The sequence below is a fragment of the Haliotis rufescens genome, unplaced genomic scaffold, assembly GCF_023055435.1.
Source record: "Haliotis rufescens isolate VD_foot unplaced genomic scaffold, xgHalRufe1.0.p SCAF_1, whole genome shotgun sequence".
NCBI classification, from domain to species: domain Eukaryota; kingdom Metazoa; phylum Mollusca; class Gastropoda; order Lepetellida; family Haliotidae; genus Haliotis; species Haliotis rufescens.
Window position 1 is genome coordinate 77,334,467 of NW_025963779.1, and position 24,623 is coordinate 77,359,089.

General features: G+C 39.1%; 1 protein-coding gene across 1 annotated transcript; it reads left to right on the top strand.

Annotated features, from left to right (window-relative positions):
• Window positions 1-374: 374 nt before the first annotated feature.
• On the top strand, window positions 375-19,712 carry LOC124147863. The gene is made up of 4 exons (XM_046518667.2): window positions 375-1,623; window positions 2,230-2,431; window positions 13,239-13,433; window positions 14,133-19,712. The coding sequence occupies exons 1-4, from the start codon at window positions 610-612 to the stop codon at window positions 15,035-15,037; spliced, it is 2,316 nt and encodes a 771-aa protein (XP_046374623.1). The 5' UTR covers window positions 375-609; the 3' UTR covers window positions 15,038-19,712.
• Window positions 19,713-24,623: the final 4,911 nt, after the last annotated feature.

Here is a 24,623-nt window from a genome sequence, read left to right on the forward strand (position 1 = left end):
TTTAAAAATATAATTTCTCACTTAATGGTAATTTGGCTTTACTAAAATAGAATCTTTTTAATTTTATACTAATTGTATATACATTCTTAGGGCAGTGAATGTGTTACATAGTTTGAATTATATCATTACTACTAATATTTGTTGCGTTTGACTACAACTTGTCGTAGAAAGCTCCTAACTGCGCGGTCGATGTTCTTGAACTTCGACAAATAGACGGGAGAAGTACGCGCTGGTAGGAGCTTTACTCCAAACTTGGTCCTTGACCTTTCAACGCAAACACTTTAGCCAATGACAACTATCGTTGTATAAAGTGGTTACCTATGCCAACAGAAGACCTTTTATCATTGGTCGAGATAATTATAGATTTCTTCTTCTGGTGACGTTGTTTGGATCACAACGTAAATAAGGCTGTTATAAATACTTGCAGAATTGTTATTTATGGTGAGATATGAAAATGGACCTTCACTCAACGTGGCTGTCGGTGACATATCGGTAGCTTACTGACAAAATGGAGAAGACATTCGTAAAAGAGATGTGTATGGGACTTAAATTCAGGAAAGTTTTGTGAAGGGAGGAAGTGGAAATATTTTGTTTTGCTTTTGACGAAACATGGCGGCCAGGTCAGACAGAGCAACTTTAAGGGTTACATTAGAACAGATTCGGAAAAATAAAATAAGCAGGGCATGGATTAAATCGGTTCAGTTAAAAGTTGATGATTTGAGAATGGCTAATGGAGAGGAAGCTCCAGATCATCAATCTGAGGATTTCGAAGTGGACGCAGGGCTATCGGAAGAAGCTATGGCGAGTGTTGGATGGGGTACCTCGAATGAGGAGGATATGGAAGGAACGCCGTCAGAAATATCCGCAGAGGTTATATCTGATTTATTCCATGACGATTTCTCAGATGATGATGAAGATGATGACGACGAAGATGACATGTTTTCTTCAGACAATTCAGAGTATGACCTTGACTTCTATCTTCATCCATTTGACCCTGTTCTTGATCATGGGAGGACAATTCGGCCAGTGAACCCCCCTCCACCATATCCCCACAGTCCTTTAGAAGAACTTGAATGTTGGATATGTTTTGACAACAAGAAATTGAGAAAACGCATATGTTGTAACTTTCCAGTGTGTGATGAGTGCATTGAAATGTATCTAATCACCCAGGTGAACCAGGGAATAGTCAAGATTGAATGTTTGAAGACGGAGTGCAGCTCCTATGTACACAGAGACGAAATACTTGCCCGTCTGCCTGCTGAGCTGAAAGACAAATATTACAAGTTTCTTGTGGATGCAAACAAGGATCCCGATGTTAAGACCTGTCCTCGGTGTAGTCATGTCATGAAACTGAGTGGTCTCAACCAAAGACTAAACACGCATGCCTTGAAGCTCAAGAAAAAAGACCGGGCTGTTATTACCAGAGAAGAAAAGAAACATGTAAAGGATGGCATTCAAGTACAGTGTTCAAAATGTGAGCTAGAGTGGTGTTTTCCATGTCAGGCCCCTTGGCATGAAGGCGTGACATGCAAACAATTCAGAAAGGGAGATCGCCTTGTCAAAACATGGGCCAATGAATATCACTATGGTCAACAAAATGCTCAAAAATGCCCCAAGTGCAAGGTACATAATGTTTGTTGAATTGTGAAGTAGAAAGAAAGTAAATAGTTAAGCTGTGCTTTTTTTTACATGTACATGAAGTGCTGATAGAAAATGACGTACATTATGATTTATTTCTGACTAACATAGTATAATTTTTATTGCTGGAGATGATACTGATTATGCATGATAAAATTAGTTCTCTTTAACATTTTGTTTAAGTTCTGAAATGCTTACATACCATATATATATGGTTTTCAGGCAGAACATGTTGAAATGCACCAACATAGTACACATAAACTTTGACAGCTTTACAAGTTAATCAAGATTATAGCATCTATAGCATGGTATTGTGAAAAAATTATTAATATTTCAGTACCATGAATTGGTTAAATCAGCACCATGATTGACTTAAACAATGGCTGTGCTTTTGGGTTGTAATTGATATGATTATATGGAAAAAGCATCATTATTATTATTATTTAGTCACTGTAAAAGTGTCATGAAAGTTACTTATAGTTGGAGATTTTATGTGCGCTTTCCAACAATATGCATATTTTGCTCAAGGAAAGTTGTGGTTATGTCTGTTTTCGGTCAAAAATTTGAATTTGATTACTCTTGAAATTGTAGATTTTCATTGAGCGAACAACTGGATGTGACCATATGACATGCTCACAGTGTCGGACCAATTTCTGTTACCGATGTGGTGACCGATACTGGGGGGTGAAGCTATTGGGAGACCACTTCAGCCGCTTCAGTCCATTTGGTTGCAAGTACAACTTCATGCCAGAAAGACCGGGAGCAAGGCGATTCATTAGAGGAGCTGTGCTTAGTGAGTACCTTTGTGAGAGTTGATTGATTAGCTATATATTAGTACTTAACTTAACCATGTTAACTATCCCTGAACCCCCTTCTCAGTCTCAGTAAGATTAAGAACGCCTCCATGGTCTAGTTGTAGAGCGTCCGCCCGGAGAGCAGAAGGTCCGGGGTTCGATCCCTGGCCCCGTCATACCAGAAGACGTTAAAAGATAGTACTTGTTCTTACCCTGTGCTGCGCTTGGCATTAAGGGGCTAAAACAAGGACTGGTCGGTTCGGAGTCAGTATACTGTGTGTGTGGGGTATTCATGTTAAACTCTGGCATGGTATCTCAGTGAGCTAGCACTATTAATCGGCATCAGTCCAGACTAGTACAAGCAGACAAGAACGCACGCATGCATGTTGCTATATAAGTGCAACAATCTTGGATGCGATGTGAAACCCAATTTCACCTCACCTCACCTCACCTCACCTCACCTCACCTCACCTCACCTCACCTCACCTCACCTCAGTAAGATCAGGTCTCCAGTGAGTGAATGTTGTTTTACTGAGCGGACAGCTGTATTGCAGCCATTTCATGGTGGCCTGTAAAACCAGGCAAACCAGAGGTTGATTCCACGATCAGCTTCCCATGTGGCCTGTCTACAAGGACCTGCTAACCACAACAATCTGATCCCTATTTAACAGAAATTTTATACAGGAATAAAGACTATCAACCCACAGAACAATAATGTTGCTCAATTCATAAGGTAGATAAAGTGTTCAGTTGTCAGATAGTCTGTGTAATATGGATGCATATTAATTTCTTAGATGAGAGTACTGTTTACTTATCATCATTTCATCTCTATTTATGTCAACCTTTATGAGGGGACATGGGTGACAGTCATTTAGGGCACCACAGTTCGCTGTACAGAGTTGCATCCCTTGCGTACAACAGGAACCTATGATCATGGGTTCGAATTCCAGTTCGCCCTGATTATATTTATAGGTTCGTCAGGACCATATTCGTGTGCATGGGTTTCTCCAAAGTGGTCAGTGTGTGAAACCTGCATCACTTTGGGCTTTCTTCAAACATTCAGCTGACACACCATGAAGTGACATGAATACATTACTGTTCAACCCAAGTGAAACCCAACTCACATACTCAACTCTTATGGCAAGCATGTCTGATATGTTCTAGCAATTTCATCAATATCAAGCATGACAGCCATGTTGACATGGTCAATATTGTTATAACATGCTTGCAAGCTTGAGAAAATATTTGAATCTTATCTTATTTTCTATTTTGACAAATTGATGGAATTATTGGAAAATGTGACAAAGGAAATTTTCCAGGCTCCATGGATAAGTGTTAGGTAATCATTTGTGATTGATTCATAATTTTAATCATGTTAATGTTTGTTTCTTTGTTTATTTGTTATTTATCGCTGCACTCAGCAATATTCCAGCTATATGACGGTGGTCTGTAAATAATCGAGTCTGGACCAGACAATCCAGTGATTGATAACATGAGCATCGATCCACGCAATTTGGATCGATGACATGCATCAACTAAGTCAGTGAGCCTGACCACCCGATCCTGTTAGTCGCTTCTTACGACACCATAGTCGCCTTTTACGGCAAGCATGGGTTGCTGAAGATATATTCTAACCCGGATCTACAAGGGTCTAATCATATTAATGATGACTCATGAATGAGAATCATAGGTTTGGAAGTTGGAACATTCATTCCCAGCATTTTTCATCATGTTCACATGAATTTCTCTGAATACATATAAACAAGATTGCAAACTAAATATAATTTTATTGCTTTCTGCTGCGCAAAAACATACATGATGTTTATCATTATTAGGATGATCTACTAGGCATTATGACAGCCTCATAGAAACCTTGTTTGTATGGAGACTTTTGTGTGTTAATGTCTCATAGGTTGTACACATTTTAACTATCTACCACAAATGTAAACATGTTTCCATGGTAAGGATGAATATGATTAGAAAGTAATGGATCACAGATATCATGTTTATGATCGATTCCTTCGTTAGAATCCATTCAATCAGTAATGAAATCCATTAACATGATTAATTGGAACATCAATATCAAATGATCAGTGGGAAAAAATAAATATGTTATCCATCACTTGGAATAATGAGCATGGTCAGGGGAATAGGGACACATGATAACAACATAAATACAGCCTTCCAATCATGTTAATGATTTGGGCTAACATGTAAACATGGCGGACAGAATGGACAGCACGAGCATGTTACACAACAAAATCCTTTTATGACATTGATGTCTTGTAGTTCACTGTTATGATGCTTATGGTTAAAAAAACAATATTAACGAGTTGATGACATATTTCAATGATATATGAGCACTGATGATACATCATTACATTCATTTTTTGTTGTTGTAAACGACTGGGTGCCTAGCTAGGGTCATTTATCTCATTTTGATGATCATGCTTCAGGCTGTTACATCTTTAGAAACAGGCTGACTGATGCAACTCCCAACCATGTTGTATAGTCTAATGTCTATCAAGGGTTATTTCCAACTTTACCTGGACCCATCATTGTTACAATGGTTACCAGCGTAGTTGAAAATAATCTGGTTTTAGTTTCTTGAACATTGATTTTACTGTTTATATTGGCAACATGGTACTGTTATGTAAACTATTATACTTAGATGACTTGGTGTTGATACAGCCTTCAAAATTCACGCTAGTCCGCTAACCCGAGACTACTAAATTGTGCCTGACAAATAAAAATTCAGTGATGGTAGTCCTCATTGACTCGTACTAGTAGCATTTGGGGGCTAGAATTCTGAACCAGCCTCGTTGCTTCTATTTTGCTGCAAACCATGAACTTGTACTGCATAAAAATGACCGAAAATGTAAACATATTTCTCTAGCTACAAACTCGGAGGACTGGTGAAATAAGGTTACAACACCCCAAATTTCTAAGGTTGTTGATATCCATGTTTTGGGAAGGTTGTGTTTTACGAGGCTTTTGGCAATATTCCAGCAATGCCATGGTGAGGGACACCAGAAATGAGCTTCACACATTGTACCCATGTGGGGAATCAAATCCAGGTATCGGCATGACGAGCAATCACTTTAAGCACCAGGCTACCCCACCGCCCTTGTGAACATGAAGATGTTTTGAAAACCCAATAGATCAAAAAGTGAATACCAACATAATCATGATCAAGTACACACATCTAGGACACAGTGACAATCCTTAAAGTCATCATGGCCATTGTGATTGATAACACATAAATCAGGAAAATATGCCAGTTATCATTTATCTTATAATGAAGTATTGACACAAGATAATTAAGACGCCAGGAACTGTCAAGGAAGGATGATCTACGCTGCTCCACCAACATGGCCACAAGAGCAGGATAACTTATCAGCATGACAAGGAAGCACTTCAGCTCAATTTGAAACTGGATATTACTTGAATTGTAGCATAACATGTACATTCACTGAAAGACAAGGAAGTTCTGAAAGAATAAGTGTGAAAACTATTTAAAGGCAGTGTTTGTGGTAGGTTTTTCACCAGAGCGTGCAAAATCTTTTAAATAAAGTTTAGGCAAAATCTTGTGTGTGCACTGTTGTCAAAGTATTGGTTAGTGTGCACTTTTTTCAAACAATTATGGCTGTGTAGATGCTATTGATGTTTCTTCCCCGAACACAAAGATATTACAGTGGGCACCTGACACAAGAAATACCATGTCAACAAATCCGTACTGATTTACTCAGTTATGTCCTGTTATTACACTAATATGATATATCTGGTAGTTAAAATTGTTTGTTGTATATTTATTATATTGATTATGGTTGTAAGTTATCTTATTATTATTTTGTTAGAAATTTCATTCAATATTGTTTACATTAATTCGCAAAGTAGTGTGTGAACTGTACGAAGTCACCGTTATTAACAGCAACCACTTTCAGATTATCACTATTGGCACCTTGAAACAAACCTCAGGTGATAGAGAATGGATACATATATCATAAATGCCTTAAATTGACTCGTTAAAAGTCATATTTATTGTAGTTGACTATTTTATATCAACAACATAATGTTTTCACGTTGGAAAGGCTAGACCGCAGGAAGCCTCCAGTGTGAATGGCAGAGCTTCACATAAGCGTATTTGCGTAAAATAACCCCCCAAAATATTCAAAACCCAAATATTTCAATCAACTTGTGTACAGAAACGCATGCATTAAATGAAAAACTCAAATATATAAAAACAGCACGCTAAATAAACCCAATGAAGCTTTTTCAGCATGCGTACAAAGGAGTTAATTTCCGAACAGAATTATGAGATAATTTACTTTCCGAATCAAGCCTATATATTTAGAACAGTTACCATGGTTATGTACATCTAAAACATTTCATCTTTTTAAAAAAAATTCAAAATTTTTACTCTTTTTTGGGAATACCCAAAAGAGTGATGAATAGATGAGTGAAAAAATATTGGTTACTCAATGAAAAATGTAATAACCCAATTAAAGTAGAAACCCAAGAGTAAAACTCAATCGCTCAAAAAGTATCTGGAGCTCTGGAATGGTCAAACCTTTCCATATGTAAAATATATCCAGCTATAGCAATCAGCTGTACCAAAGTGCTTTGTTAATGGTTATTTTTATTTGAAATAATAGTAAAAGCTGCAACGACAATAACACAAAATTGGAATATATAAAACTTTAAAACAAAATTAAAATATATAAGAAAATACAAGCAACATGTGAAAACTCTTTATCAAGTTGCCACTTGTATTTTTTCATGTACTGATTTCGGGGGCACGGGTGGCCTAGTCGTCTAAGGCGCTGTGCAGAGTTATGTCCCTTGGGCATGCCAGAAACCTATGATTGTGGGTTCGAATCCCGGTTCGCCACGATTATGTTTCTAGGTTTGGCAGCACCATACCTGTGCTCGTGGGTTTCACCGAAGTGGTAAATGTCTGAGACCTGCATCACTTCGGGATTTCCTCCCACATTAAACTGACATGCCGTGATATAACTCGAATACTGTTAAAAGTGGCGTTAAACCAAACTCACTCTGGTGTCTCCTGCCATAACAATGCTGGGATAGGGATGAAAGAAGCATAAAGCCCTACTCCCTCATGGACTTACTCTTTGTGCATCGTCACTCACTCACTCACTCACTCACTCACTCACTCACTCGTGCCGCCTCCGTGGTCTTGTGGTAGAGCGTCTGCCCGGAGAGCGGAAGGTCCGGGGTTCGATCCCCGGCCGTGTCATACCAAAAGACGTTAAATATGGTACTTGTTGTTACTCTGTCTGGCGCTTGGCATTAAGGGGCTAAAACAAGGACTGGTCAGCTTGGAGTCAGTATACTGTGTCTGAGTGGGGTATTCATGTTAAACTGCAGCATGGTATCTCAGTGGGCTAGCACTATAAATCGGCACCAGTCCGGACTAGTACAAGCAGCAACAAACAAACACACACACACACACACACACACACATGCATGCACGTCGCTATATAAGTGCAATAATCTTGGACGCGACGTTAAACCCAATTTCACCTCACTCACTCACTGATTTCTCTCTGGAAACAGGATATGAAATAGCTGCCATGACATGTATTAAGCGCTGGCAAAGTATTTTGTTTCTTTACATGAAAATTGGATGAGTAGACAGTAACATGGGGTTGGGATTTCATCAGAGAAACATGATCAATCAGGGATCAACATGTATTTCTTTTTCAAGTGTGCCACAGGGTAAATAATAAGGAGTGCCATTTGGAACATGAATAATAATTTTGATGAATAAGACAGGTTATTGGACATGTTTGTCTTTAATTCTTCAAGCCAGTACCGTGTCACACACAATGTCACAGACTCAGACAGGTAACTAAATTACGAATCAATCAAACAATAGTTTCCACTGACATGATCATGATGATTGACAGCTGTCTTTACTGGTTGTGGCCTAGACTAATACACTGGGTACTTCCTATTACTATGGTTCATCAGTCATGGCATGTTCTTATCTTTTCTTGAGTAGTATATAAGGAATTTCGAACCCTGTCGATTGTGATTATTGAAAAATCCGACACACCCTCCTTTCTAGCATTCTGTATTTCAAAGTGAAATCCATGCGCTATGCTTGAGTCATGTGCTTGAATAAGAGTACTGGGGTATAATGCAAGGAGAAGTAACACTGCTTATTCAACCATGAACAGTATGTTTGACATGGTCAATGACTCAGTTACATGACTGAGTCACTTAGTCTAGTCTGTCAACAGATAGCCTGGAGACATGTCTAGCCAGTACATCTGGAATATGACATGGGTCATCTACTTGATCAGCTTGTTTAAGAACATGTTCCTCTACTTGAGTGGATGTGAAGGGGGATGGTCTGGGTACAGCATCAGTCAGTTAATTATTCCTTCTGTTGTGTTTGTCGTCTGTATAATCCTGATGATTACATAAGTGCACACACCCTTAGATTACTGGTGTTATCATGCTGATACGAATGACTGGTTAGTCAACACAGGTAGACACCTCGGTCATATCTAACTTGTAGGTTGTCCTTCGCTCATTCAGACTAGTTGTGGCTCATTTAAAATATCTAGATTTCAGAAGCGAACAATTAGTCCCTCTAGATTTTCCCAAGTCTTGGATTAGCAGACAAGTGAGTGTCTAAGTCTGTTAGAGCTGAGCAGCCATCCACAGTGCTCAAGTATATGTACTGTTTACAGATCCATGTTGAAACAATGCCATCTACTGTATTTCCTCTTTTTAGAGCGTCTCCCCTAAATGTCAATTTATTTATTACTATAGTGGAATTTGACCAGTTCGGACTCATTGGGACCGATAAAAAAGTCTGGTTTATGGCGCTGTCCAGTTGACACAGAGAACAAAAAGTTGGACTGAAGACAAAACAAAAAGCAATGATCTTTCATTTTTTTTTGAATATACATTCATTGTATATTAAAATATTGCTAGGTCTGTCATAACATAAACATTAGTAACATTCTTTACTTAAAAAGTGTCTTTTGCCTATGTTTTTTAAGACTGCTTTTCTAAATTGTGTCCTCAGTCTTTTGCACAAGCCACTCATATTTTAACATTTATCCATTCGAGACACAAGTGATTTCAATAGCAGCTTACGTTACCATGCATTGAACGCTGTAATAACTCCTCTATCAAGTGGCTGCATTAGACAGGCGCAGTTAGGGACCAGTTCAAAAGTTTGATGTTAGATAAAATACTTGATTCATTAAGTTTTGAGGCATACCCCCCAACCCCACCCAAAAATTTAATTAAGAAATACATGTACTCCAGGACATGACCTCTTTTTTCAGGCATTCTTATGATTTTCATACAGCTTTTAGGTCTTATGACTATATATACTCTGGTCCTACGACTAATATACAGTATGCTGGATTTAAAAAATATTGGCTGACTGAGGCTATTAACCCAACTAAAAAAGCCTTGAAAATGACATGTGAAATCCTTGTGTAAAATACGCATCAGAAATGCAGAAATACGCAGTAAAATAATATCCAAGCATATCAAATACGCAACAAACATTACAGATACGCTACAAAAATAAAACTTGTGCGTATATTCAAAATATTGTGAAGTAACCCTGCGTATTCGATTGGCAAATCAGCAACTTATTTTGAAATTATAAACGGGCATTCCGTCAACCTTGCCAAAACTCCACGATGACAGTTACATCATGATCATTTGCCATCACACTTTCTTGTGGAAGTATCGTGGTATTTTTGGGTTCTATAAAGCTCTTGAACCCACACAACACCAGTTTGCAGGGACTAGATGAATAGTGTTTTTAAATATTTCACTTAAATACCCACATGTGTAAAAACTAGTGGGTAACAGAAATTTGAATACCCAGATAGAATAGCTGATACGCAGTGATTTTAAAATGCATGGGTAAAATACCCACAACACCAAAAGCTTATCTGGAGCTCTGGTGAAGCCCATTTAAGGTGTCCCCTGCCTTGATATCGCTGGAATATTGCTAAAAGGGCGTAAAACCATACTCACTCACTCACTGGTAATGACAGAAGCACATTAAATTTATGAACGTTAAGATCACAATAGAACTTTCCTTTGAGATATAGTTGCCGTAACTTGACATACGTTGAACAAATAAGCAGGAAGTGGTACTCGGTTTCAACACAATATGTCATGTTATTAAATTCAGTGCTAAATATGAACTAGACAGATACATTAAATGAATCATTAATTTAGTATCAATATTCATAAAATTTGTATCAATTCAGGATCGATATTTGTATTGCTCCTTGGGCTAATGAAGGTCATGTAAATTATTTAAAGGTAGGAGGGTCCGACCTTGCAGAGGTCATGTTGCCTTATACACACAGATCGGTTATCCTGTTATGTAATGACAATATGACTGCTACAAGCAAATCCTCCTGAAGTGTAAGCCAGATAAGTATATACTTTAAATAGGGGAAGTGTAAATATGATAATCATAATCTGACAGATTAGTAGGTCATGATGTAACCAAGATAAACCACTTATCCAAACTTTTAACACCAATACAACAATCATTCAACAGAACAATGTGACCCAACCCCCACCCAGCCCCTTATCAGCAAATCTGGAAACAGTGGGTGTAGCATGGGTGTAGCGTAGTATGTTTTGGTTCATGGAAACGCACATGCCAAAAAATGTTTTGGTTAACCAATCAAATGCCATGGAATCACTTGCAATTTATTTCTAATTAAACAGTTTAGATTAATTAACAGCCCAAGACATGTATATAGACCCACACTGTTATATAGAACCAAATTTGTAAACAGAAGTTAAGAGTCAGTGTTCCCGTTTACCGGTAATTACCAGTTTTTTTACCAGTAAAATTCGGCTTGGACCAGTAATTCAGGTGATTGCCAGTCCCTCTGGACCGGCAAATAAAGTACCTTATCAATCTTTGATGCTGAACAAAACATTCGTGATATTCATCATATAAGTACATTTTTCAAACAAAGTCAGCTTGTCTGTTACCATCAGTGTTTCCCCTTGTCTATTTTTATTGCAAGGAAAAAACATTTTGCTTTGTTTTGAGGTTAAATATCCATTTGTAGTGACTTTGTCTCGAAATTTTAAAAAAAGGAGTAAATTGTGACTGAAGTGTGAGTGAGTGAGTGAGTGAGTGAGCATGGTTTTACGCCGCTTTTAGCAATATTCCAGCAATATCACAGCGGGGGACACCAGAAATGGGCTTCACACAATGTACCCAAGTCGGGAATCGAACCCGGGTCTTCGGCGTGACGAGCGAACGCTTTAACCACTAGGCTACCCGACCACCCCGACTGAAGTGTGAATGGTGTATAGATCTATTTAAGTTACTTCAGAGATGTCATCTTTTCACTGAACATGATGTTGAAAGAATTAAAACCAGGTAATTTTCATACATTTTTTTATTTGTTGAAAGTTGGGACTGCAAATAATGGCGGGGGGTGGAGGGGAGGGGAACTGGTAATTATTAGAGCTGCCAGTCCACTAGAACTGGCAGTTTCAAAAGCCAGCGGGAACACCAAGAGTGTGCAACACCTCTGTGATTTGTACTATAGGCCTGTGGCCTCTTTGTCTGCTTGAATAGAGATTGATTGATAATTTATTTCTTACATGTTAACGCTGTGGGGGCATGGCTGTATTTGCTTCTTGCAGTCTGAATCAGGTGTAACCAGGATGTATTTCTTGTTGCAAGAACTAGTCTGAATACGTTGTAACCTGGGTGTATTGCTTGTTGCAAGGTGACCAGTCTGAATACGTTGTAACCTGGGTGTATTGCTTGTTGCAAGAACTAGTCTGAATAAGTTGTAACCTGGGTGTATTGCTTGTTGCAAGGTGACCAGTCTGAATACGTTGTAACCTGGGTGTATTGCTTGTTGCAAGGACTAGTCTGAATAAGTTGTAACCTGGGTGTATTGCTTGTTGCAAGGACTAGTCTGAATAAGTTGTAACCTGGGTGTATTGCTTGTTGCAAGGACTAGTCTGAATAAGTTGTAACCTGGGTGTATTGCTTGTTGCAAGGACTAGTCTGAATAAGTTGTAACCTGGGTGTATTGCTTGTTGCAAGGACTAGTCTGAATAAGTTGTAACCTGGGTGTATTGCTTGTTGCAAGGACTAGTCTGAATAAGTTGTAACCTGGGTGTATTGCTTGTTGCAAGATGACTAGTCTGAATAAGTTGTAACCTGGGTGTATTGCTTGTTGCAAGAACTAGTCTGAATAAGTTGTAACCTAGGTGTATTGCTTGTTGCAAGATGACTAGTCTGAATCAGTAATATCCTGGGTGTATTGCTTGTTGCAAGGACTAGACTGGATCAGTTGTAACCTGGGTCTGTTGTTTGTTGCAAGGTGACCAGTCAGATTGAAAGTTGCCAAGGTAACACTACTAACAGTTTCTATTCATCGATATGAGCATGCTGCAATAATAAAATGTCCAATTTTCGCCTTTCAATAACTTGCTTCAAAATAGCTTGACAAAGGGCTGAAGTGGTGCCTTTTGCTATTTAGGAATTTAGAAAATACTAAGTTTTCCTGTTTCCATGTCAACAAGTTCGACTTTGACTCTGTTCATAGTGGTGTTTGTCTGGAAGATATCTTTAAAATTAATAGGTATTCTTTCTTGAAACTGTGCACACATAAAGACCAGGTTGCCAGATGGTGCTACTTAGGGGTGTTTAGAATTTATATTTCTTTCCGTTTCCATGGCAACAAGTTTGACTTTGACTCTGTTCATGTATGTCCCTGATGTCTGTATGTCCGGTTTCTGCGGTTACAGGTGGCAAGTTGCTGGGTGGTGTGGTGTTGGCTGGCCTGGCCGTGGCTGCAGGTGTGACGTTGCTGGGGCTGAGTGTGGTGGCGCTGCCTGCTATCGGGGGATACAGGTACCACAAGAGGAGGAAGAGGAGGCAGCTGCAGCGATACTTCTCACGCATTAACAAGCAGGAGCGTGTCTACAGACTTAACACGGACGGTGAGGGAGATGGAATATTATTCCCAACAAGGGCTCGCTTAGCTATATAAAAAATGCCACTGAAAAATATTGTGCATGTGATAGGTTTTTTTCTATTTTATTTGGAGTGATCTTATTTCCAATGATAAAGTAAAAAAAAGTAAAACATATATCACAAAACACAGCAAATTTTTTTTGTTGACTTGTGATAAAACTAGGGTCAGTTTTTATTTTGGTTTGTTGTTGTACGCCGCACTCAGCAATATTCCAGCTATATGACGGCGGTCATAAATAATCGAGTCTGGACCAGACAATTCAGTGATTTACACTAGGGTCAGTAAAGATAACATGATTAACAAAAGATAAATGTGACCCACTGAAATTAAGGGACCTTACGGGTGAAAAGTAACAGGTTTTCAAATCTCGGACGGGAATAAATTAATATCATGTTCTCTTTTAAAACCATAAGCAGAAGTTTTAGCAAAATCTTTCCTTCTCTTTTGTTATTTCTAACAAGTTATGATCCTGTTAATTGTACTGATGCCTTCATAGCATGGATAGTGTACACTTTTTTGTAGTTCTGTTCATTTGAGGTGAACGAGAGAAATGTTTAAATAACAGATGGTGTTTTGAATTAATAAAGGAAATTTGTAATTGACAGTTTGCTCTTCATCTCCTATTTCAATAATTATAATTATCACACCTCAAATATTTCTGCAGTGCCCCCAGTCACACCGGCTGAGATGATGGACGAGTCTGAGGACGGGACCCAGAATAACCCAGAGTGGGTGGTCCTGGGGGTCCAGCTGCCAGACTCGCGCCAGGTGGAGGTGCTGGTGCACCGACCAATCAACTCCAACTCCGATGGTGAGGAGCAGACGTACAGGACGGAGATGACCCAATCTGACGAGGCTGGGAATGAGAACGCTGTCATCACCCTGACTGATGTTAAAGAAGTAACTGATGAAGATGGATACACACGAGTCATTGCACATGTTGTGTCGAAGATGGCAAAGGATGACAACTCTGCCCATGAAGAAAATGACGACAGTGATTCTAGTGTGCAGACTGATTTGAAGCAGGTGTCTGAAAATGAGCTCAGTTTTTCATCAGATGAAAAACTTTCAAAGACAGAATCCAAAGGCTTATCCTCAGAGGGTGATTCAAAGCCAGTGTTAAAAACAAACCGTAAAGAGGAAAAACAAGATTCCAATGAAGAAGAAGTTGAACTCGAGGTGAAGGAAAGTAACGGATGCTTTGCAAATATATTCTCTAAGAAACTGAATTCGTTGCAAAACACTGCTCATGATCTTCAACAGGGCAAGTTTCAGAGCAGCCAAAAAGGATCCTTGAAGAGCAAATCGGGAACATGGGACAAAGGCAGGAAAAAAGATGTTAACAGTATCGATATCAAATGTCTTTCAACACTGGTGACAGCACCATGCTCTGAGAGCAGGGGAGGGAAATCCCGCGAGGACATGTGTGCAAGTGATAAGCTGGAGACAGGTCACCCCGACCCGTGTGAGTGTCACAGTGTTAAACATGAAGAGGTGGAGTGTTGTGACCGATGTCACAGTGCCCCCCAGGGTCATCCGTACCCATGTGATGTTGTTACGTATTTATGATTGTCTTATGATCAGATCAAGCCGCGATAATTATACAGGAGGTTACTGTAGCTTACATTGGACAAATGCATTGCTCCAAGTGCCATAGTCACGTAGATTTTTACTATATGCATGAATGTCTGGTTAAAAAGAGGATATAATTTCACATTGCAAAATGAAGACATTACGAGGTCTATCATTTGTTCATGTCTCCAACTGTAAAAGTGTCTGGTGGCCATGGCAACCTAGGACTTTATCCTGTTGTACAGGTAGTTTCCAGCATACACAGAGGTACAAGGTGTTGCTACACTTGCTACATGTTCATGATGATGTAGTAAAGTATTGGTTTTATCACCATTATTAGGCCAGACTAATTGTTTCCAAGATTTTGGGTGAGCCTTCATAAAATATAGCAAAACTGTTATGTTTATTTTTCTTTGATTTTTGTTATGACGTTAACATGGTTAATTCAAGAGTTTTTAGAAATGTACCCCAAGCAGTGTTTGAAAGCAAGGGGGCCCTTGTGTTCTGTGGTATTTGGGTCTAGGCAACCCCTACCTCTTTAACTATTATCATCACATGATCATTGGGTTATGACAAGGACCCTTTGACTTTCATGGTTAATTTTGAACACTACCAAGAATCAACTCGAAACATATTTGTTTGTAATATTTCATATGCATCGTGCAGGGCTGCCAATTGTCCCAAACATTTTGTATTTGTTATCAATTTGCAACATAAATTCTTCCTCAATACAAATTTTATAACAATCTATGGAAAAAATATCACAAGGTCTAAACACATGCTAAATGTTCATAGACACTGGTTGTTATTTAACCTAACTCAGTCTACTATGAGCGTGTGTTGTTTATTGTTAAATCTGTCCAGTCGAGACATCAACTGAGTTTCAGAATCACATGGCTGTGTTGCACTTTCAACGATTCACTGCTGTTAAAATTATTAGAAAATGGAATCTAAGGCTAGCAAGGGAACACACTCCCACACCCCACATTACCAACACAAGTATAGCAGGCTTTGGTGTCCCGATAAGAAGATAAGTACCAGTTTTGGTCTCCCCCAAAATGGGGTCCCCTTGGAAGTGGTAGCTGCGGGTTCTACTGCTACAGAGCATCCTTGTGGGGATGGGTAATGTAGGTTTGGGGGATTTGGGCGTCACGTTATTGCATATTTTGTATATGGGACACTGCAAAAGTAAACGCTGAAATATTAATTGTAATTTGGGAAAGTTGGCAGCTGTGACCTTGACATTTGAACTTAATGAAGCAAAGAAAACTTTAAAACAAAAACAAAAAACAATCTGGCCTGGCTGTATGAAAATAATAAGTATGTAGTTTGTCTGTGGTAATTCTCTTGTACATTTATCATGGCTTGAATGACAATATCTATGGTACCATTGTGTGATATTGTTTCTTATGTTATTATGGTCTCGGAGTGAAGTTTGTTTATGTAGTAACCATAGTATCGTCAGAGTTAGTTGGAGGGGGGCAGATATGATAAAGTGTTTTTTCTAAGCTTGCCAAAAATGAAGGATGTCCATGTGACTTTAAGTTGACCCTTTCCACATATACAAGTGTATATCTTTGAACATTTGCTGAAAATATTTGGATTTGTTGATTTAATGTGCCTTTATCATATATTGGTCATCTAATCTTCCAAAACTTGGGTTTAGTTTTTGAGTAAAATATTTTATTTATTACTTTATCATGTTATATTTTACACTTTTATCCTCATCATCATGTTGAAGTATTGCATCAAGTTTTACTGTGAACGAGATTAAGATGTGTCCTGTTTTTTTCTTTACTGAAACCATGCAATAAAATTGGGTCCATATTGTGAGCTTTCGTTATGGTTTTTGATAATGTATTAAAGACAACAGCTTGAGCTTGTTGACATGTCATAGACTAAGGCTGAACACTGACTCTCATGTAGGGATGTGGGAAATCTGTATGTCTTAAGCATGTTTAGTCTAAGCAAGGGGATTGGAATAACTAGCTTTATCTATGTCCATTTGTTCTATTTTGCCATACCAGTTGCCAGTTTACTAGTAGAGTAAATCATGGGATGAAAATTTGAGTCAGTTTGAATGTTATTTATTAAATCAAGTGACAATGTTTTAAGCATGTTAATATATGCTTATTGCTGACTTTGAAGAGCCCTCTGAATGGGTCCTGCTCATGCTGCAGACTTTACTGGTAAATATTTTGTAGCAGTACAGTGGCAATCATGTAAAATGAACCACTTGGGCCACAACACATTGATCTTGTTGATAACTATTCTTTGAATGATTTCCAAAAGGGATGTCAGTGGATCGTTTCTCCTAGTTCCTGCTGTCTGTTTTTTATGGTTGGAGTTTAAGACAGTAGCCACATTAATCTAAACAAATGTTAATTTTCATAAATCTTGCAAATGAGAAGGATTCTTTTCCAAGGAGGTATTACAAGATCAAAATATTATAATTTGTCCCTTCTCATCATGATCACAAATATGACGTTAATTGTCACCAGTAAAAATATGAATTTACTAATAACTCAACAAGTGATCAGCTTGTTGTGGCCTCGATGGTTTGGTGATAATGTCATGGGCTAATTACATCTTGTACAGTAGAGTTGTTACAAATCAGAAATGTACATTAACTTTTATTCAGAATTGGATTATGATGTTTGAAAACCCACCTGTAAAGCTGTATCACAGCTACTTGCCACATGAGTAACAGCTGGCTCGATCAGCACAACGTGTCATTCACTGGGAGCACTCGGAGTTGTATCGGCAGGCCCATGTGAAAGGTTCAAACTTGAGATTTTACAGTTCTTATTTTCTTACTTTCAAGGGTATTTTCACATTGAAGTTTGACCATGCATTCAATGCATGAATGTAAAATTGAGCTTTAAAGCTACTGCCTTTTTATTTGGTGTAATTAGTGAGCTACAGGTCACCCCGACCAAGCCATCACATTAGCTATACATGTGTAACTGTATTAACATGAATTGGGAAATGTTTCATTCTCTTTCGGTGATTTTTACTGACATTTGCTGCAGGTTTGGTGCTGAATATTGGCCTTTGAGCAGTTAGATAACTCCTTGCCTCATACAAATGTTCTCTTTCATTAGACTGTTGGAGCTTGATTTGTTTCGGTATTACATACACAGAGCTCAGGTTTTGTTAGTTGTATGTCTGAGCAGTTGTGGCTTATGGCTTACCAGGTGATGCGTTGCCTCCAGAAGTTATTGCAGGGGACTGCACGTCACAGATTTTCTTGGTGATATTGTCCTATGAGTAGTATTCAATATTGCTTTGGAGTTTTCAGTTTCATTTCAAGTTATTATTAATGTCATTAAAATCAGATCTTTGTGCTCTCTACCACAACACAACCGCCTTTCGTGAACTTTGACCAACCAATGAAATGACTATTGGGAAGTCAACATTAGCCAATAAGAAAGCAGCTTTCTCAAGCTTTACTTCTAAGCAATTTTCTGATTGATGGGCATTGTGATGTGACCTGTAATGGGATGTTGCCAGATCTTAGGTTAACTGTAACAAGCACTAGGGAATTTTTAATATTTGAAAGTATGTACCCAACTGTTGCATGTAATTGATAATTCTTTCATCATAAATGAAATAGACACAATGCCGCTGCTCTTGAATAAGCACTAGGTTACGTAGTTTAGTAACAGTATGAAATATCTTAAGATCTCTAAACGAAAGATGAATATTACATGATATAAAGTGGTGCTGACACTGCACTTTTTGTCCTTGAACTGAGTCTGCCTGTGAAATGGGTAACTTAGCCTTGTAAGTCTGTTGGATAGAAATACTGAGAGTTACTCTACTAAAATTACATTGTTGAACTAAGTACACAATGAAGACTGCCAGTATGACCAATTTTACAGAAAAACCTCCATGATGTTTTTGTTTCAGTGGTTGTGTACAGCGCAGCCAAATTTCTGGCATCGCCTTCCTCATCTTTGTTGATGCTTGACTACTTGTATTGGATGTTGCAATGACTGCTGTTCTTTTGGGATATTTCCGAAATACTCCATATCTGTCAGGAGACAGAATAATGGTGATTGGGAGATCATAGGTGGCCCAGTCATCTTTGACACCCCAAGTCACTATGCAGAGTTGTGTCCCTTTGGCAAATTGTCCCTTTTCCAGAAATATGATCATGGGTTTAAATCCAAGATTATACTTCTCAGTTTGTCAGCACCAACCTGTGTTTGTGGGTTTCACTTGAGGAGACCTGCATTAATTCAGCTTTCCTCCCACATCAAGCTGACTGGCCATGATATAACTGAAATATTGTTCAAAGTATGGTTAAACCCATCTCACCCACTCATTATAATGATTATTGCCATAGTGAAGTAGGTTGAATACTTGACCACCAGAGAGGATAATATATGAGCTGTGACAGGATCAAGATGTCATTGGATATGGCTTGATGTTGTCAGGCTATTATTATTCAAGATGGGATAAAGCTTCTTCAGATTTTGCTTCAAAGTGATTTAATCAGCACTCACCTGCTGCAATAATCGATGTCCCAGGTGGGTGGACTGTTTTCTGTGGTAGACACACAAGATGTAGGATGTCACATTCTGGTCTTTCAGTAGCTGTTGCTGGGTTACAGTATGTCGTAGTGTTGATTTTCCTCTCATATAAATGATTAAATATTTTACAGAAATGTGTGTTTTCTGTTGTCACTATTTATAGACACAACTTACGGGTGTTTAGTTTTCATTACGATTGAAAAGGTCCGACTTGCATCTTGTTTGAAAGGATATCACCATACCCTGATGGCTTGCATCGTTGTCATAATATTAATCACTGGATTGCCTGGCCCAGATTGCATTAATTACAGGGCTCAGTCATACAGGTGGAATGTTGCTGAGTGTGGAGCTGAGGAAAAGTCATACTTCTGTAGGGGCGGTCGGGCAGCCTAGTGGTTTAAGCGTTAGCTCGTCACGTGGAAGACCTGGGTTCGATTCCCGACATGGGCACAATGTGTGAAGCCCATTTCTGGTGACCCCCGCCGTGATATTGCTGGAATATTGCTAAAAGCGGCGTAAAACAATACTCACTCACTCACTCATACTTCTGTAGGAATCTGCTGGAACAGTAGGGAAACCTGTGTATAGGAGGAATCATCCTTGATGGTCCAGAGTATTATATCCCCATTCTGTGATAAATACCCTGGACACTCACTACCACAGATTTATCTAGGAAGTGAAGTCACCAGCTCCATCTCTCATCAGTAACTTCACCCAGCATTATTCTAGCTAAAGCCTGAAACACACTAGCTTGTGTTTGTGTATTTAGGTATAAATTATTCTTATCCGAAAAAATCGTTTTGAGACAAGGTATTCACAATACGCATACCCAGAACGCATGTGGACATACGCATATGTATTCGCAAACAAGCACTCACTCTGCAATATGCCAGCAATATGACAGAGGTTTAAATAATCAAGTCTGGATCAGAAAATCCAATGATTGACATCATGAGCATAGGTCCACACAGTTTGGAAACGATGACCTGTAATCAACCAGGTCACCGAACCTGACGCCGGATCCATTTACATGTAGTCACCTCTAACGAGAAGCATGGATTACGGGGACCTATGATCTTACGCGGAATTATTGGATGACTGCTATTTTATGTCACATATTTTGAATTGGATCATAAAAACAAAGCCATGCTGGGCATATATTAAAAAATAGAATTGAGATATGTAACATAGAAGAGTTATATTAACGTTACAATGACATAACGAAACATTGACTGAAGTGTCGTAAAATGTCTTAATCTTTCATCAAACAAGACAATACCATGGGCCCCAAATATTTAGTGAATTGGCCATGACAATACCAAATGTATTTTTTTTCAAGACTCCCTCGTTGATTTGCGCATTATACCGATTGATACACATTCACAAGGGTGTATTTCCTAAAGTGGAAAATTATTAAATCCATGCATCACCGCCCAGCATAGGTTATTAGAAGACGAACACGGGCAAATTCGGACAAATGTGAATGTGTAAAGGGACACAACCCATTCCAGCATATAATTCTGCCGCCTGACGTTCGTATTTCCACTGCAATCGCATTGAAATCAGATCGAGTGCTCAAGGGTAGATCCAACATTTTTAAAAGGGAAGGGTAAAAAATATCAAAAGCGAGATTGTCTACAACATACTACTGGATCCTCCGATGTCATATCGCAACGAATTGTAAATTAAATTTGCTGAAAAACAAGTTGTGATATTTTGTAGATATACAAGGTTGTTAAATGGTGATTATGTTCCAAGCCTATGGCAAAGCGTAATGATACAAGAGAGTAGTGGTAGATATGACAAACGCTCAATCAACTGAGTGCGGCACTGAAATTTACACGCGCCCTGAAATCTGGTGTTGCGTACGGACCTGTCAATCCGATTATGATCCTTGATTTATCAACACCATGCCCAGACTTGTGTAGCTTTCATGTAAGAACGGGGCGGTCGGGTAGCCTAGTGGTTAAAGCGTTCGCTCGTCATGCCGAAAACCCGGGTTCGATTCCCGACATGGGTACAATGTGTGAAGCCCATTTCTGGTGTCCCCCGCCGTGATATTGCTGGAATATTGCTAAAAGCGGCGTAAAACCATACTCACTCATGTAAGAATAATTGTTAGGTTAAAGTAAATAAACTACACCATTTCTTAGCCACAGGTTAAAATAGGCATCAAACACCTTGAGTCTGCCAACCCCCTCCTGGTACGCGGGATTCGGGGGTCTGTTTAGGGGGGATATACGTGATTCACCTATGTGGTACGCGGACCGCAAATAAAATCATTTGTTACGCACACTCAACATACAAGAAACATAATGGTGTATGTAAACATATCCATTATAGATTTTCTTTTGCCAGTAATTCAACTACGAATCTCAACATTTTGTGACCTTGGAACATGTTGTATAGGTTTCCGTCTGTGATCGATATTCGGCCTTTGAAGAGTGAATTATGTTTTATCCCCCGCCACGCAGTGAAAGGGGAATACAGGAATGGGTGCTGTCCATCCGTCCTACCGTCCGTCACGTTTCGTTTCCGGAGCAAAACTCCAAAACCATGAGACAGACATATCTTCACATAGATAGATCTAGTGGTGAACTGGTACCATTTGATAGTTTGGGATTTTGAAAAAACATTATTTTTCGAGTTTCCATAGCAACGACTTTGATTTAGACTGAAAAAGGCGGTTGTTCTCGTTTCCGGAGCAGATCTTTAAAACCGTACAATATATCTTCACCAAACCTGCCACATGGTCTAGTGATGAACTGGTGCATTTTGATATTGTTATTCAAAAAAATATTTTTCGAGTTTGGGGTAATGCCTTACACACAATCGGACATGTTATATTGGTGAGGGGGTATGAACACTAGTATTTCATGCTTGTTGTGGTTTGTGTGAATTATAGCAAGCTGGATTCATGTGAGACTAGGGAATTAGAAAATTCGATGGTATTGGGGATTCAGGGGAGAGGGGTTCGCATCCTTTATTGCTTCCGCAAAAAGCGCCGTAAATCGATTGGCTGGTCAGACACGGGTGACGGTTGATTGAGAGTCCCCGGATCCCGACCGCGTGAGACCTTGTTCATAATATCAACCAATGATTTTTCTGGCTTAGATTGGAATCCGGAAAGTTCTGTGCTTGAGGAATCCCACATCAGCTTCTATTTTGTCCTGCAATTTGTCTGGCGCAGTTATGATAGTCAAGGGGCTTAACCAACTTATTGTTACAAGGTGGATAGCACCAACTTTCACACACAGATACAGTCCCCATACTGATTACTTTTGGGATAGGAACCACCTTGAAATATATTTGTCACTTCCGGTAGTTACTAAAATCAAATATGGCTGCCAAATCACTTTTACTGCAATGTGAAAAAAAGTGAAAAATTTAACCTTACTCACAAATATGACCTGTTATATATCAAATGAAAGATATTTTCATACACTGACTGATACTGTGGTTGTATTTCTGAATAGATGGGGGAAAAAAGAAAATGTTATAAAAAATTGTTTTTAATAAATTCGAAAGCTACTGGAGACAGACGATGTCATTCAGTCAGTCAGATGTAGCACAAGTTTATATGACTACAGTTAAGAACATTCGCATCTGCAAAGTGATGTGCAGTCCGAATGAGCTCTAACACATTTTGTTATCGCGCATTTTGATTTGCATGTACACTTGGTGACTTTCATACATGTCTTAGTCACCTCTGGGATTGTAATCCAAACTGGATCCCATGAGAATACGTCACAGGGGAACTTCCCGAAAGTCCGCGGAATACGCTGACCAATCCATTACGTTTTCTTACATTATTGTGTTATCATTCGTTAGAACTGAGACGTTTGGGGTTTATACAATCGGATGAAGGATCTGTTCACTGGCACCAGTCAATGGTCCATTCTCTTGATGTACAGCCCAGTTGATACATCTAAACGTATTCCTCCCCAAACAATATCTCCACAACACCTACCATTCTCAGCAACAGCAGCATGCACAGCGTTCGTTTTTGATAATTAAAAGACAGGGTTGACGTCCACTGTGGAAATCAGCCTAAACAGATGCGTGACTCATCGTTGGAATCAGGTTCACGATGTTCGCATACAGACATGGCCGCACATTAAAATACACCAATGTCTGGCAATGATAGTAAATGATTTAAGTGGCAAGAACATTTCCGACGAAATCAAGACATTTACCATTGTCGCTCAGACTCGGCTGTGAGGAAACGCATATTGTTTTCTTGGAACCAAAAGCTTAAAGACACTTTATTAAACACAATTCACTATTTAGGAAGCATTGATCATCCGACGTTTGCATCGTCCTGAACGTGTACGTGCCGTGCATGATGCAGGTTGACACACGTCAGTATATTGATGCCCAAACGCTGCATGTCTCTCAGTCTGTCATCGTTAGATTTTGGGCCCGACACCAACTAACACATAACGTCGATGATCGACGCCGCTCTGGGCGCTAAAGGGCAACAACTCCAGCCCAGGACAGATTAGTCAAAACGATGATATTAAGAAATCGGTTGCAAACTGCCACTCACATGAGGGACAGGTTGCAACAGGTGTAAGAGTGCATGCCCAGACGGCATGCACCGATGGCATTTGCGTGCACGTCCCCCGCGCCATTTGAATCAGAGACGTCAGTGGTGTAGGGAACGTCAGCACTGGGATAATCGACGTTGGGCTAAAGTCATGCTTTGTGACGAATCGATGTTCATTCTCGACTTCAATGACCGACATAACCGAGTTTGGAGACGTCTTAATGAACGTTTTATAGACGTTATCGTCGTACAGTATGATCGTTTTAGGGACCGAGAATTTGATATTCAAGGTAGGGGGCAGGATTTTATCGGTTTTGTAGTTGTAGCTGATAAAATATCTAACCGTGATACAAAATCTCCCGACCTCTGTTACGACCTAATGCGTCAGCATCTCATCACACCAACTCATAGAACCCATTAGATTTAATCGCCTTCTCCCCAACAAATGTGTATCATTTCTATTTGCCAATACCAAATAGATCAGAAGATATGTCTT